At 39.9% G+C, this 16142-nt stretch overlaps 1 protein-coding gene across 1 annotated transcript in view; it reads right to left on the bottom strand.

The window, feature by feature from the left end:
* The window catches only part of klhdc3 (kelch domain containing 3), a 28643-nt gene extending 21976 nt beyond the window's left edge, over positions 1–6667 (bottom strand). The window contains exons 1-7 of the mRNA XM_034898383.1: positions 6400–6667; positions 4420–4661; positions 3042–3218; positions 2659–2774; positions 2503–2574; positions 857–1070; positions 268–354 (exon numbers count right to left, since the gene is read on the bottom strand). Coding sequence (XP_034754274.1) covers positions 268–354; positions 857–1070; positions 2503–2574; positions 2659–2774; positions 3042–3218; positions 4420–4573 — 820 coding nt within the window. The 5' untranslated portion in view covers positions 4574–4661; positions 6400–6667. The remainder of the gene's footprint in view (positions 1–267; positions 355–856; positions 1071–2502; positions 2575–2658; positions 2775–3041; positions 3219–4419; positions 4662–6399) is intronic.
* Between the last annotated feature and the right edge of the window lie 9475 nt (positions 6668–16142).

Genomic DNA, 16142 nt, shown 5'->3' with positions numbered 1-16142 from the left:
ATGGTGAAAAGGGAGAAGCCAGCCACTATCACATATTCAATGAGGGAGGAGAGGATTGTCTACATGAATATCTACAGAAGGAGGAGGAGAAGTAAAGTGGGTCAACACAAGCTAGCACTGCCAGTGCTGCAATCTCTCTATAGGAGGTAAACCTCATCAATGCAGTTAGATCAAAACCAATATTACTCTGCACTAAGCAAAGAAACACTACCAGGAATGACACAATTAACTTGTTTTCCCAGTCTAACATAATTAAATGGGGATCACCTGGATTGAACTTCCAGAGGTCGTTGAAGTGCCGGTCCATACGTGCATTGTACCCGCCAAATATATACAGCTCCCCATTGTAGGAAACTAAACACACAAAGGAAAACAAAAAGTTATTTTATAGTCTATCATGTAGGTCCATGACATTTGCATCATAGTAAATGGAACCATGTGAATCTGTTAAATTAGCTGTTTTTGTTTAATCAATGAGGGCAAAAAAAAGATTATACTCTCACTACACAAACAATAAAAAACTAATCATGCTTGAGAAGGCAAGAGAAAGGTCACACTGGAAAATGACTGCAATTTGTGAACAAATGACTCATGGCAGTGAGAAAATTTGAAATGATGCCGCATGATTTCAGATCATTCAAACTAGGAGAACCATATGTTTAAGAATAGGTGTCAGACCATTAACCTCACTAAACAAAACTGAGAAATTTCCTAACAACCAGTTTATTCAGAAGTGTGTGTTGTGGGAAAATCCTCTGTTGTGGCTCACAACTCTTATCTCTAAATGCATTATGGGTTAAATCCTTATTGATGTAAGCATTTAAAAGTGATGATCCCAAAAGTATATGTGTCTTACAGGCTGAGTGACTCCTGCGTCCCTCTGGCAATGGCTGTGTTGAAGGGGTGCTCAGCCAGCAGTTGGTCTCTGCGTCAAACACTTTGATCTTGTTGCAGTAGATCTCGTTGTTGGAATGGAAAGGACCAAAGCGGTCGGCTCGCCCTCCAAACACAAACATCTTTGTCCCGATGATGGTGGCTGAATGGAAGTCCCTCCAGCGTGCCGGAGTGCCCTGTGAAGAGAAGATCAGCAGATGATGTTGTTATACTTTTACACTCCATAAACGTTTCAGTAAAGAGACAGAACATAAAGCAGTGTATTAAAGACAGATAGCAAAGACGCTGGATGTGACCTACATACTTACACCATTCTTGCATAACCTGACCTATACCTCATAAACTAGTTTTAGTTCAAAACTCATCAAGTCCCTGGGTATAAAGCTTTATCTTCACACTGGCGAAAGATGAGGCTTCTTGACCAGCAACTTTAGGGTACCCACTGCCCTCTAGTGGACCAAATCACCAACTACAAAGCCACACAAAAACAAAACCACTTTTAGGTACCTCTGGCCTTTCAGAAATAGTGTACAATAATAGGGACATTGAATATGATTTAGTGGGATTAGAATAATAATGCAGCTGGTACTGTCTGTCAGAACTAGAACTATGGATAAAAAAAACAACATAAAATAGTGATATGCGATCAGTTTCCACTGAATGAAACTGCCTAACAAAGGCATCTACTCCGTATGCTTTTAGATGGTCATGGTAAAGCCTTTCACATGCCTTCCCTTCCAGAAAGTGATGAAATGGTTTTCCACTAATGCTATAGAGGGCAGCAGGCTCTTGAACTTTTTTTTCATAAAATAGAGTAGCTGGAGAATAATACAATAATAGATTATACAAATAATGTTAAAACTGAAAAAGACCAGCTTAGTAAACTAATTGGAATTATTTGAAAGATAGTGTTGGATCTAGGTAAGATAAGACTAGACTTGAAATGATATAAAAAAGTGGAATAACAGACAACACGTAAACTTTACAGAAAAGCCTTGTTTTCCAAAAGGAACGCAAGGCTGAGAACATGCAGAACAAATGTTATTATTCAGTCACATCACATGCCGAACTAAATCTGTAAGCACCAAACTATTATCTTTGATGACAAAATGTTGTCACTAAGGAACTAAAACGAGGGACTGATAGAGTCCTTTCTCCACCAATCCCTAGTTCACCTGAGGCACTGATGTCTATGTCCAAAATATACTTTAGAAGGGTTTATCAGGTGAGCAGGCTAACTACATAAAAACACAAATGGCATTTCCTAAAAGGGCAGTGTTTAAAATCCTGTGAGGCTTTTTTTGACTTGGCCACCTAACAGGGAGCTGCATTACATTTAAGTGCCCTTGTATCCAGCCAAGCAAACCACTGAGAGCTTGTGTAGCGGTACTGCCAACCCTGGAAATTACCAATGGTTTGTTGATTTCCAACAGTGCTTTTAATGTTACTGATTATGTTGCCGGTCTATTCTAACTTTGAGTTTTTTTGAGTGAGTGCTTTGTGTCCATAGTTTTTTTTTAACTTAAACATTAAATGCATGGCATATTCTGTCCAGGAACTAATACATTATAAACTTTGGAAATTTAATAACTGGTGTTTTTAACTCACCCTGGCATTAATTAATGACCAGACCATGGTCGTGGTGTCCAGCTTGTGGATGTCATTGGAGAAGCAATCCGCCTACAAAACAGCAGAGGAGACGGAATAAATCATGTTTTAATGTTTAGAGTGCAAGTGCCACAGTGACGAGTGATGAAGACTCACCAGCTGCTCATATCCTCCAAATATATACATTGCCTTCCCCAAGACACAGGACGAGTGGCCATCCCTTGCCCCAGGAACAGTACCCGAAATCTTGGGTGTGAACCATCTGTGGGTGTCTAGGAATAGAAACAATTTATTAACTAAAATAAATTGTGAGGGACCAAACCTCTTATTTTACAATACATGACTTTAGTGTTACGGCCCTGTGTAATTGTGTAATAGAAAACTATCACATATATATGCAGGTGTTACAGTTCCCTGAAGTAAAAAAAAAACTGGTTTCTCTCGCTTTAGCTATCACGACCTTAACATCTAACAGGTGCATCTCACAGGCAGCATCAATCAATCCCTTAACAGTGTGAGTTAGATGCAGCTCTACTTACTGACATCAAAGGCATAAAGCACATTGCAGGCCCCCTCTGTGTCGTTACGCCCACCCCAGAGGTAGATAATATCATCCAATAGCACAGCTGTGTGGCCATAACGCATGTATGGCACTTCACGGACACGTTCATGTCCTCCTGTCCTCAGTGGAGGCAACTTCATCCAGCGCAAAGACACTATAGTACAAAACAAGTAAGATACATTAATTCAATACACAGTTGGAAAAGTAACTGCAAGTGTAATAAGGGAGTCCAAAGCCAAAGTAAATGTACTACAGTAACACAGTGCAGTACAATGGTAATCTAGTTTTCAGATTTTTAAAAAGATATAAAACATTACAAGCAGGCAACAATACTGGAACAATTAGGGGATAGAGATTTAAATAAAAGGTAAGCAGTGGGTGACATTTGACAAAGCTCTTAAACCTACTTTTAACTTGCAGTCTATTAAGGCAATATGTAACAAAGTGTTAAACATGTGGATGAATTGCTTATTTGCCAGTTTGCCTTTAACCTATTTTGAGAGGCTCAAAACAGAAGGTAAAAAGAAAAATGTCAGAAAAAAATAGACAAAGAAAAGAAAAGGAAAACCAAAGGACTTCACAAGGCAGCAGGGTGTGCTGTAAAAATACATCAAAGAGAAGGAGCACAAAGCAAGGGACAAGGCTAAGGTGGTCCCATTTCCATTTCAATCAGCCAAAGGCATCTTTATCAGGTTTTGGTGCCACAGATCACAGCTCAAGCTACTTTAAGAAGGTGTAAAAGCCTAAAGCAGGTGTCTAACCACACAGTGAAAAAAATATATATAAATATATGTAAAATAGGTTACTAAGAAGAAAAGGGAGCAAGTTTAGAGCATCATGTTAAAAGAAAACACCTGTGTTTGTGAGAAATCAACGGAAAAACAGCAAAGAGAACATTTTACAAACCACAATGGAAAGCTTGGGTTTTAATTGCCAGCTGTAATGAGTTACCGTTAAGTGGTGAGGGTTCAACAAACTCTTGTCTTGAAACACTCTTATCCTTACTACAAATATGTTCCCGCACATTACTAATAAAACATTAGATTGCAAACAAAAACATTTACTGGGGTTTCCAGTGTAGTCTTGTATTAAATTTAAGTAGGAAGAAGTAAGAGTGCTGTTGAGACCTGCCAATTGTATCCTTTTTCGATTTACTGATGTTTTTCAGGTCAAAATACTGCAAAGGGATGAACATCTTAGATCCCACAATAGTTGCACACACTAAATACAATAAACACACACAACAAACAGGTGAAAACAAGAAATTACTTAAAATTCCCTGAATTCTTAGAGTTTATAAGAAAATACACACTTAATGGGAACCCTCAATATATACACGTATGATAACCACCAACCTGTGTTGAAGACATGCACATCAATCTGACGGAGTGTCTCGTAGTCCTCCCCGGAGCAGTAGCCTCCAAAGGAGTACACCTTGTGCCCCACCGCCACAGCAGCATGGTTGACTCTCCGCGGCCCTCCTTCTAGGTGCACCGACCAGCGCAACATTCCACGCGCAAGCACCTCCGTGACTGCGAGTCCTTAGACCATCACTCTGCCACCTACTTGGATTCCATCAAGCCAACACCATTGAAACCTGTGACCACAACAAGAAGAGTAGCACTCTGCTTAGGAGAACAGTGGGGAAAACTAGAAGGGGCAATCCAGGAGAACAAAAAGAAGGGACACTGCATGTCCTCTTGGATCGAGTGTTGCTCAGCTCTGGTGTTGCTGACAGGATCACAAGCCCCTGTATTATCTGCTGGGAGGGTATTTTAAGAAGTGATTAGACCTACACCTACCACTCCCCTTTCTTTCTGTTCACTCTCATCCCTGTAACAGCCCATTGCACAACAAAAGTTTTAAAAATAGAATCATATCAATAAATATGCACCCCTTTTGGGCTAAACCATATCAATATCCTTACAGACAAATGGCTTCAGGAATATTTTAACATTAATGTGTCAGGATTAAAGATTATAAAATAATAGTCTTTTTATTTTATATAAAAGAGAACAACAACTAAATTGTCATTCAACTTTCTGGGCAGTTGTTTGATGAAATTATGGGCATCAAAAACAAGACTCAGTAAAAATGGTCTGCAGTTCAATGGAAGCTTGTAGTTCAACAATACTTTCAAAGAAGGTCTCCAACTCTATTTAACCTATTTTAACAGTAAAACAAAATATCTAAAAGAACAAGTTAATATAAACACTTCGCATATGTCATGCAAGTGAATTTGTCTCTTGCTACAAATGTCCCCCTGCTTATTCTGTCTCGGTGACTCACTTACTCACTGACCTCCAACCTTTGTTTGCTTTTATAAATAAATCCCCAGAAGACCATCCAATATAACATGCCAAGCAAAACAGGCCAGACATAGGCCACAGGCAATGTAAGTTATAAGTATTAGAGTCATTGTTTTGTCTCACACGTTGTAATTCTTTTTCGAGCATGCTTTAAAAACTGCCTTCTAAACTAAAGACCACACATGCAGTGACTTCTCAAAATACAAACAGTTCCAACGTGAAAGCAACATCGCCTCTTCTTTGCTGCAGTAAACCGGTCACCGGTAGTTTTCCCTGCATGTCACATAGAGGTTTTCGCATTCCTCATTCTGAATTGTCACGTTTGCAAGATTTTGAGAAGAGGGGCATGTTTGAGAGTGTTGGAAAGCGGTTTCTACACCCTCCTAACCTACTGAACAGGATGCTGTTCATATCAGATGATTAGCTAGCTAACGTTAATGTTAGCCATGGCACTGACAACTTGACCACAGTGGCTTTGTAGAAAATGGGACTAGGAACATCAATGTATACTACTGCATAGGTCTCAGTTGACCATGTATATTGTATACGCACAAATAGTGGATTAATAAAGCTAATCTTGACCCGGTGGCATTGCGCTTTAACATGATTAACGTTAACCGCTAGCTACTACAGTCCAACGCCTCGTACACTAGCTAACTAACCGACATTACGCTAGTTGTGACGTTAAGACCGGAATAACACACACATGTGAGTAACTGACCATCACGGTCGCTTGTCTCACATGCTCTTTAACAATAACAGTGTAACGATAATAGTGTTCCTGTATCCAGCTCTGTGATAACCAAGTGTCCAAGGGAAGCTGTTGCTATCTATGCTAACGTTAAAGCTAAAAAGTAGTAACGTTAGCTAGCTACCTAGCTAATTTAGCTGTTAGCTAGCTAGTAAACGTGAACTAAATAAAACCGGCCGGCACAAGTAAAAATAACAGCGTTTATTTCTAACATTGGCAAAGTTATCGGACATAAAAACAATACAACCAGAGGAATATAATTAGGCAAACGTTACCTTCAGTGGTCAAGTAGGTTGTGGTTAACTGGTGTTTAGACAAGCAGTGCTGCTATCCACACTGGGAGTCCCTACCGACTCCCTCGTCACGTGTTGGGAGGAAAAGCATCCACTAGCATCCTCTGTCGGCTGCTTTTGCTGACCTGTCGTATTTTCAGTTGTATTTGTTTTGTATGGTTATGCTTTTGTCAAGCACTTTGAATTGCATTTGTGTTATAATTGTGTTATATAAATAATGGATTTGGATTCGAATAAGAACTTATTCTAATCTGACAAGAAAAACATTGCCCAAAGGAATGTTAACCCACGTCTTTTACAACATCATGGCCGGATGAACCTGTTATGGGGCTTTGGGTTTTGTTTGGCTATTAACCCACCGCCCACTCTCTGCATACTCCGTTTCCCAGAAATCCAGACACCAGCCTGTGATGAAATAGCACTAGCTAACTGGCCCAAGGTTTGCGATGTGTCACTATGGACTCTGAAGTACGCCTATCTACCATGTGAGCACAATATGGAGCAAAAAACTATCTAAAGAAGGACCCAGTTTAATTAACATTGTACTTTAGTGATGCAAATTCCCCAACAAGTTTGTTATAGGTCAAAAGCACATATAATAAAATAAATGATGACAAAATTCCATGTAGCTGCTTTGGTGTTAGAGTCCTGGTATTAACAAAGATAAAAAAGTTAATAAGCTAGCTCACTGTCATGGCTTACTGGGACACTTGAATATGATGGATTCACTGTTAATGTTATTAGTTACCTGCAATTTCCTGATACTCCTACTACAGATTTGTCTGCTGAGGAAATAACCTTACCAAAAACCAACTGATGCAAAGTGAACCTTGGCTTTGGGAGTCTGGGGCTCCAGGGGAGTAGTTTTTAGGAAGATAGAAATACGGAGTTTAACACAGTGGTTCCCAACCTGGGGGCAAGGAACACACATCGGTTCCCAATATAAATCTGAGGTGGGAAAGATGATGAAAGGGAAAAGACAGAAGAAAATATGTATTTCAGAAACACAAAATTATGCTTTTTCATGTCTGGATTTTTTCTTTTCTTTGTCTTCTTGTAACTAGGTACTTTTACCTCTCCAGGCATCGAAAAGCATGAAATCTAGCTAATGAAATCTCCATCCTTAATGGTGATTTCTGTCACACACAATAACATAAGGGCAGCAGTAGATGGCGTTGTCATACACATTTTGAATTGCTCATGAGGTCAGCAGGCTGAAACAGATCCAAAACACAGACTCCTGCCCAAAAATGTTTTTAAGAATATGATCCCTACCCTAGTATTATTGGTCAGATAACATGGCTAAATAATCCAGTTGGTCTGGTTGAGGTGCATTTGGGCAATGCACTTAATAATCTGATACTCCGTGTTGGCTGCCTGAATGCCTGCTACACGAGGACTGGCACAGCAGGGTCAGTTACCAAGAAGCATCCCTGGAGATCTCAGTGTTTTAGTGTCAAGTTGTTCTTCAGCATGGACGGAAATCCTACTGACACAGGCTGGAACCCAGCTCATCTGGTGCAAGGCCAGTGCATTTAACCAATAAGCCTTACAACCTCAATTTATTCCAGTGTAAGCTTGCCATCAAATTGGTTCGTTTATACGTGAGAATTTACGTAGTTTGATTTAAAGAAAAGACCTCCATCTTGTAAGCACCACTTAAAGCTCAATGCTGTCAATAACTAAGAATGTACTCTTGGACAGCTTGCCTGAGTTGGAGAACAAAATAGCCGTCAGCTATCTGACCTAATCCTACTGTAACTGTGGTCCAGGTGATGGGGCCAAGGATAAATGTGAACAGCTCTGGTGGACCTTGCAATTTCTTAGTATCTGAAGGCTGAAGCCTTTCCCATGTTGTGAATTTTACTGGAGCCCCTTAAACAGCCTGTTTCACATGTCTAGGCTGTAAATGTGGCACATCATGCTACTTTAATTTAGCTACTTAAGTTTTAAAAGCATTAAATTACAACGGGGTGGGTACTTTGGTGTGATCAACCTTGTTCTAAATGGTCAGGCTGAAGTGAACGTGGAGCCTTGTAAATGGATTATGGCACTGAGGAGCCATGTTACAGCTGCCATGAATCTGCCTATATCACTACCTAGTTCTGGTCCACTTAGGGGGGGGGGGGCTTTGATTGATTCATTATGTGTGGGCATTCCAACACCATGCCAGCTGCACGTCATGCACAATGGTAAGATTGTGCCTGGGGCAGCCCAAACGACAGCTGCCCAGGGCTGCCCCTTGGAGCTCTGATAGCTGATTACAGACCACAGACACTGAAAATCAGGTTACAGTACACCATGGGTGCAGTAGGTTTTAAAACTATTATCACTCAAGTGAACCATTGTAGTTTGTTACTTTTGTAGGATCACTACAGATATAATCATGTCAGCTCAACTATTTTGTTCTTTGTTAGGTCCAGTTGAAAACTCCGAAATTAATTCTGACGGTCTGAACTGTAGAACCCAAAAGCGGTTGACTTAGCAGTCCTTTCTCATACTATTGCACAATTACAGTTAGATGATGTTATTATCTGGAAGTGGACCCAGGAATTTCTGGAAATGGCTTGGAGAAGTTTATTTAAATGATCACATGTCTGGGACGCAGGATGTTATTTGGGGTAATTGTTTTGTTTTTGAGCTAGTTTATGCAAACCTCATGTTGTATAAAGATATGGGGTACAATACACTAATATTATGCTTTGGCGCGAACACACACACACCTTCACCTATTAGAATTTGTGCCCGGCCTCAGTCTATAATATTGGAAACAATCTGCGTATTCACTAAAAAAGAGGAAAGGAGTAGAGCTGGCTTTTTTATTCCTGAAAATTACATTTACAACTGCCATTATTGAGTCATTCCAGTAGTTGATTATCTCATAAACATTTAGAGATGTTTCCCTTGCCTTACAGCTCTTCACAGAGGTGATATGTGTAACTACTAGTTGCAAATTGGGAGATTCTCATCACACAGCAAAGGAGTGCAGCTCTGCCCAGTAAAAATTTCTAGCTGTCACATCCAGTCTGTTCGGCCTTAAAAGTCAGGCCTGCCATCCCACCTGTCAGCATTCACACACAGATTGCGTCACCCATCTGACCCTGCTGAGCCACTCTTTGACACATTTGCTTAGTGGTGTGTTTCACAAACTTTATAGCCAACACATGTGGTGTCTGTCTGTTGTTATGCCTTGACATAGAGAACAGGAGTTGGCCAACTGCAGCATAGCTCTGCTAGTCAACAGCAACTGCTAAAACCAACTGTTGTTTGGTATTCTTGGGCAAACCCAATGATGGAAGCGCTTTGCAATGCTTTGTGGCAGAATAAAACACAGCCTCTACTTACAAATGGCTCATTTGGTCAACCTTTGTTTTTACCATGGCTCATAAAAGTCCTGAGTGTTCTGTTATTATGAACAGTAAAAGCAACTCCATAAAAAATAAACCAATAAACGAAAGGATAGGGAAAGAAATGTGTGGTGATGTTGACATTTAAACAAGTTCTGTAATAGTTTAGTGACGAATTTGCATTATTTTCATCTGCTTCTATTAGTACTCTGTGTACTAGTAGGAGTACTGTATGGAACTTGCCTGAAAATGTCTGTATCATGGTAAGTATGGTAAGTATAATGTAAGTATACACACGTTATTATTAATACAGTATTTACACTATATTCAACATACTCCTGAGGTTGTTTCGTAGTTTCCACTATGTATTTAAATTTCTTAGGCCCATATAAGTTAAAGCAGTGTTGCTGTAGAGCACAGTGTTATTGTGATTGCCTAAAACTGCCTTTTTTAAGTCTTAACTGATAATATCAAATACAATCCAAAAGTGCATTTACAAGCTAAGGGTCAGTGCATTACTACATATACAGAGATATTCCCGGATGTAAACCGCACTGATTTGACTTCCGCTATAGCTGGATTAGGTCAACAGCCTTAAGCAGTCCAGAATGATGTCATAGAGCATGATCTAACTCTGTGGTCAGATGATTGAATCATACATTTTCCTTTAATTTGGGGGTTATTAAATGAACAGAGCTCCTCTCTGTAAGTCCTAAAGAAGATGATTGGTATTTGCCTAAGGTCATTTTCTCACTTATGGATCATTTAAAGTGGGTCGGAATTAGGAGTAAAATTAGTACTTTGTTGCAGCTTTTTATTAGTAAGGCTATGTTTCTAATGACCAATTAACCAACAAGCCATACTTTATAAGCATAGTCATGTGGTCGTGCAGGGAGGTTGGTTATTAAAGCTTCAAATCCTAAACAGATGAGTGATTTAATAGAGTATCATCATTTCCACTGTGGTCATAAAACGATGCAAAAATGCTATTAGGATTGGTGAGAGAGTAGGTTCAACGCCTTTCGACAGTTCTGTAGTTCACCTGTGAGCTAAAACACAAATTTTAGTGTTTGCTAAGCTTCATTAAAACTGCAGTTCTGCGGCTTGTTCTTCTCTTTGGAAGTTGTGGAGAGTTCTCCCATTAGACAGACCGGGGAGCAAGTTTTCTTTAGTGTTTCTAGTTATTTTGTTCGTTTGTTTGTTTGGGGCTCTCTCACGTCCACAAATAAAACCTAATGAAGGGTAAGACTTCTCCCCTAAAGCCCCTATAACCTCACTATGAGGCTAAAAGGGTCGTTTGCCATCTGAATCATTACACTCCATTCTACCATAACAGTTTTACTCTTTATTTTTTATTTCTGTGATGTTGTGTTATTGATGCAGTTTAGCTTCTTATTTGTTTGCTTGATATTTATTACCATCATGTATAATGGGAAATACTGAAAACCATTCTAAAGGGTCTTTCAGACACAACTGGCAGCAACAAGTATTTTCATTCGAACCACTTTAATTATGTGGCTCATTTTCTATTTTTGACCCGAGAGCCCCGCCTCATCCCTCCTACCCCCACACAGTTGGAACAGTTGCTTCATAGATTGCACAGCACCTGTTTTAAACCCAATTGTCATCCCACGCCCTATATGAACACTTGCACCTGCACCTATATCATCCCCATATAATGCTTGAATAAAGTACAGTTTGATACTCTGTGTTCTCTCCATGAATACATCTTTAACCTGGAATGTGCAAAGCATTGCACAAGTTGTCTGTTTAAAGCAACAGCTTGGCCTAAAAGGTCACGTGCTTTTCATAATCCAGACATGTGTTCAACAATCTATGCCCAAAAAAATAGCAGTCCGGGTTATTCTCCAAGTGAATTGGACAGTTTGAGCACCAATACCCAAAATAGGAACAATTTCTGCTTTGTCACTGGTTCTGCAGTAAGGCAAATGAGTACTTTATGAAACCACAAAGTGAGCCTAGAAGTTGTGTCTTTTGGCAAAACCACACACGTTCATGCTCACAAATAGTGACTGAACCTCAACATGGTATGTTTCTTTATAAAAATCCAACTTCCTTTTTTATGTTTTGCAAATTTTCATTCTACTTTGGAGACAAAAACCATTCTAACGTTCAGTTCTATTTGTAAAAGTATACCAGTGGTGTCAGTGTGCTTGTTAGAGTGTTAGCATCAACAAGCCATGCATAGCTCAGACTGGTGTCAGCAATGAGCTCATCCATTCCACTAACAGGAGGTGACATGAGTGAGGCAAACAATAACGCAGAACTTTCAGGTGGGTCCAGCTTGTTATGTAGAATCCTCGAGGCCACCTTGTATGTCAAAGCAGGAAAGAAAGAAAAAATTAATTTGCCTGACTCTTTGAGGTGAAGAATAATGATGTCCTCACAGAGTTGACCCCACTGCTTTTCAAGGTTTAAGCACATCTGGGAAAGTCTTTCCAACGTTGTCTGTCTGCTTATTGGCATTTGCTTATTTACCTCCAATTAGAAAACATCAAAGAAAGATTACCTCAACCAAAACATTAAACTAATCTGCAATGCAATAGCGGTGTTCAAAAATGACTCAAGATGTACTTTGGCGCGCCTACATTTTTCCATTTGCTCGAAGCATTCAGATGAAACAAGTTTTCTTCGGCTGTTTCTGTCGTGAAGTTTTGAAGTACATCGTGATTACAGAGCAGATCCATCAAATGTCTAGACATGTAAATGTTGAAATGTAAATATGTAGGTTCACCTCATTCTTGATATCTGCATTCCAAATGTTTAACAAGCCTTTTCACTTGGCAACAATTCAATATTTAGATGTCAAGCATACATGCGTGCAACACACTCCAGGCAGGCTGCAGCACATGATTAAAGTTCCTGGATGTGAAATATATCACACCGCCAGGTCAACAGAGCCTCCAAATAAAGGCTTGAAGGCACCCAACCTGCCGCTGGGATGACATCACAGGTCAAATGTTAAACCTCCCTCTCAAGGTGATTGATAATGTTGGAGAGGGCAAAAATAAGGTTCAGCTTTCTTTTGTTTTTTAACCTTTGATATGGGAAAATTGCTTCCTGCTGCCTGAGCTTGGTTGCCATGTGAACCGATGATGTCACATGATGGAGTGACCTCATTCAGCCTGACTGCCACCTGAGGGTGGCTGCAAATTGCACTCTGCAGAGAAAAGTACAATAAAGGCCTGTATGACACAGTGTGCGCTTGCTTACTGTGCTTCCCACACTAGAACACTGACTTGCAGCATGGATGAGCTGCACTCCTTTCTATACGGCTTTGGTTTTTTTTCACACTTCATTTGAATTACAGATTTAAATAACTTTGAGAATAAAGACTTTGTGCTATAGCTAAATATTATTGTCAGCATGCTAACTTGCCCACAATGACAACATGCAGATGTTTAGCAGGTATAATGGTTACCGTGTTTACCTCCTTAGTTTAGGAGTAACCATGCTAACATTTGCTAATTAGCACTAAAGTTCAGGTCACACGGATTGGAAAGTTAATAGTTTTGCAGGTATTTGGTCATAAAACAAAGTATTTTTTGAAGGTATGCTCAGATGATTTTCTGCACCAAATTTCGTGGCATTTTATTTGTGATAAAAAAAAAACATATTAAGAAATTATCAATAGATACAAACATTTACAAACAATGCACTGAGACATTGGAAGCTTGGAGGGCGGGAGGCAAAACCACACATGTAGAAACAGACACACACAAACACACACACATTCAGACACAAGACAAGGGACCAAACACAACACGCAGGTTGAGGTCCTCAAGGGGTTAGCGATGTGCCAAGTGTCCAGGGTCTTTTCTGGCGCTCCATGGATGTGCACTGTTGACAGTTCCATGTACACAACATCCAAAAAGGAAAGGGTCCATGTACGGATAGACATGTCATGAGGTGGTTTCCAATGGGTTGCAAATTTTCCTCACAGCTGTGAGTCCATCAAATTCTTAAATTCTAGAGACCGGAATTACTAACAGATCATTCAAAATCCAAACGTTGACAGTAACAGGGACAGTAACATTAGTCAAGGTGGAATTTTTGGATGCAACGTTGTACCAGAACTGACAAAAGGGAGCGCACTCCCAGAACATGTGAAGATACAGTATGTACCTTGAGCTTTAACTGGGCAGAAAGGACTGTTAATTATCTTCATGTGTTGCATTTTCACAGGGGTGAGATTTGGCCTACGATTGAAATTATAGTGAATCTGCAGATGGTTTGAATTGCAAGATAATGCTGGAATGTTAGACCATACACCATGTCAGTCAAGTTCGACACTAAGTCCTGGGCAATCACGTGCCCAGATCCTCTCAGTAGGAAGGGTAGAGCGGCCAGATATCACTAAGAACCTTTAAAGCCTAGGCCCCATAACATAGTTTTTGGGCTGCACAGTAAATAACTTCCAGATAGGATGGATGGGCAAAAGCCTCTAACAAGGGACATTGTATGCCTTAAGTGCTGATCCTAATTGTAGGTAAAAGAAAAAAGAGGAATGTGGTAGATTGAATGTGTTCTGCAAGTCAGAAAAAAGTAACAAGCCACCCTTGCTAAATCCCCCCAATCAGGAGAGCTGTATTATTGAAAAAAGGGGAACAGTGTGCCAAGTACAAGTTATACAGCAGTATGTTTCAGATAATCTCCAAGTCTTTATAAGATGTGAGATAATGGGGCCAAAGTGTAGCTGACACTGTTTGTTAGAAACATTGGCAAAAAGAACACCATGGAGTGACCAAGCTCTGTCCAAGCCGCTTTCTAAGGTACGCCAGCAAACAGACACATCTGGGTTCAACCAAGTGAGGAGGGGTCTCAAAAGGAAAGACAGAAAATAATGTTTGAAGTTGGGAACTGAGAGGCCACCATCCTCTTTCCTTCTCTGTAGAGTATACATTTTAAGGTGCGGGCGTTTACCTTTCTAGATAAATTAAGATACCGCTGATTGTAATTTACGCCAATAGCCAGCAGGAGGAGAAAAAATGGTAACATTGAGCTCACAAAATGAATCCTGGGTAACACGTTCATATTAACCATGGAGATACGGGTTTGAATCGACATGGGGAGACCCACCCCTTTTTCCCTATCTTTCAAAACATTGTTTAGAGCAACAGAATAGTTATAGTTATAGTCAAACTCATGGTGGTAGAGAGAAAGTCTGGGGATAAACAAAGTTGATAGGATTTGCCCACTAAGGACCATTAACGTATGTACAAAGTTTCACGCCAATCCATCCACTATATCAGTCTGGATCAAAGTGGTGGACAGCCTGAAATTGCTATCCCTAGAGGCATGCTGCTAGCGTGGCCAAAAACTGCTAGTACAGCCAAGAAAAATCAGTTCATTCCCAGTGACCCTTATACTTGTTGAGAACAAATGATCCCACAGATGCCAATCTGTCATCAACTGGCCTCCAGTCCAGAACTGTTAAGTGGATACATTTGATCACCTACAAATGTACTTATTGACTTGTTCATTGACCTGCTTAATTAGCCTGAATGTGTTTTTTTATAACTTTATTTCCTTCACATATTCAATGAAGGGAGTCCACACTCTATTGAATGTGTCACAAGAACTGTTAAGTGTACTTTAAATGTCTAATCTTTTCTAGCTGAAGATAAAACCTCCTGGATCCATCTCGTGAAGTGTGGGCATTTATTAGATTTTCAATTCCTTAACATTACCCTGTTATTAGACTACAGAAGGCTGCTGCTCTTTTTTTTGTACTTGTGGCATGTATTTTTGAGGGTGGGACTCCAAATATAGCACTGAGTGGATTAGGTTTTAGGGATATGTTGCATAAAGCTGAAAGGCAGTCAAATGTGGACGACCATAAATCAACTAGGGAGGGACATAACCAGAACAAGTGACCCAATGACAGAGAGTATAAGCATCTAGGACAGATATAGTGTACAGATGTGTATATTTTTGCTAGCCTGTCATCGAAGTAATGTACTCTGTGAAATACCTTGAATTGAATCAGTCCATGCCTTACACATTTAGAGGAGGTGTGTATGCTGGAGATGCAGGTATGCAGAGTATGCAAGCTTCAGACCAGGTTCTTTTCCTGGGCTTCACGTATTTTAGTGAGTGTTGAAGGATCAATTTTATGTATTATATTATACGTCTTAGAGATCATCTCTGTTCCATAGATTCAAATTTATTAGATTGTACACTGAGTCTTTATTTGGCGACTTAGGGTAAGTAGGGAATTGTTTTGAGGCAAAACTGCGGACTTGGAGATATCTGAAGAAGTGGGACCTTGGAATTTTATGATCTCTAACTAGGGCTTCAAAGGGCAGAAAAGATCAAATAGATCAGCGAAGACAACCATTTCGTGCCAATGCCAAC

This window comes from Etheostoma cragini, chromosome 17 (assembly GCF_013103735.1).
Source record: "Etheostoma cragini isolate CJK2018 chromosome 17, CSU_Ecrag_1.0, whole genome shotgun sequence".
Lineage (NCBI taxonomy): Eukaryota > Metazoa > Chordata > Actinopteri > Perciformes > Percidae > Etheostoma > Etheostoma cragini.
Note: the sequence above shows the minus strand (reverse complement) of the source record. Positions and strands in the feature narration are given on the sequence as shown.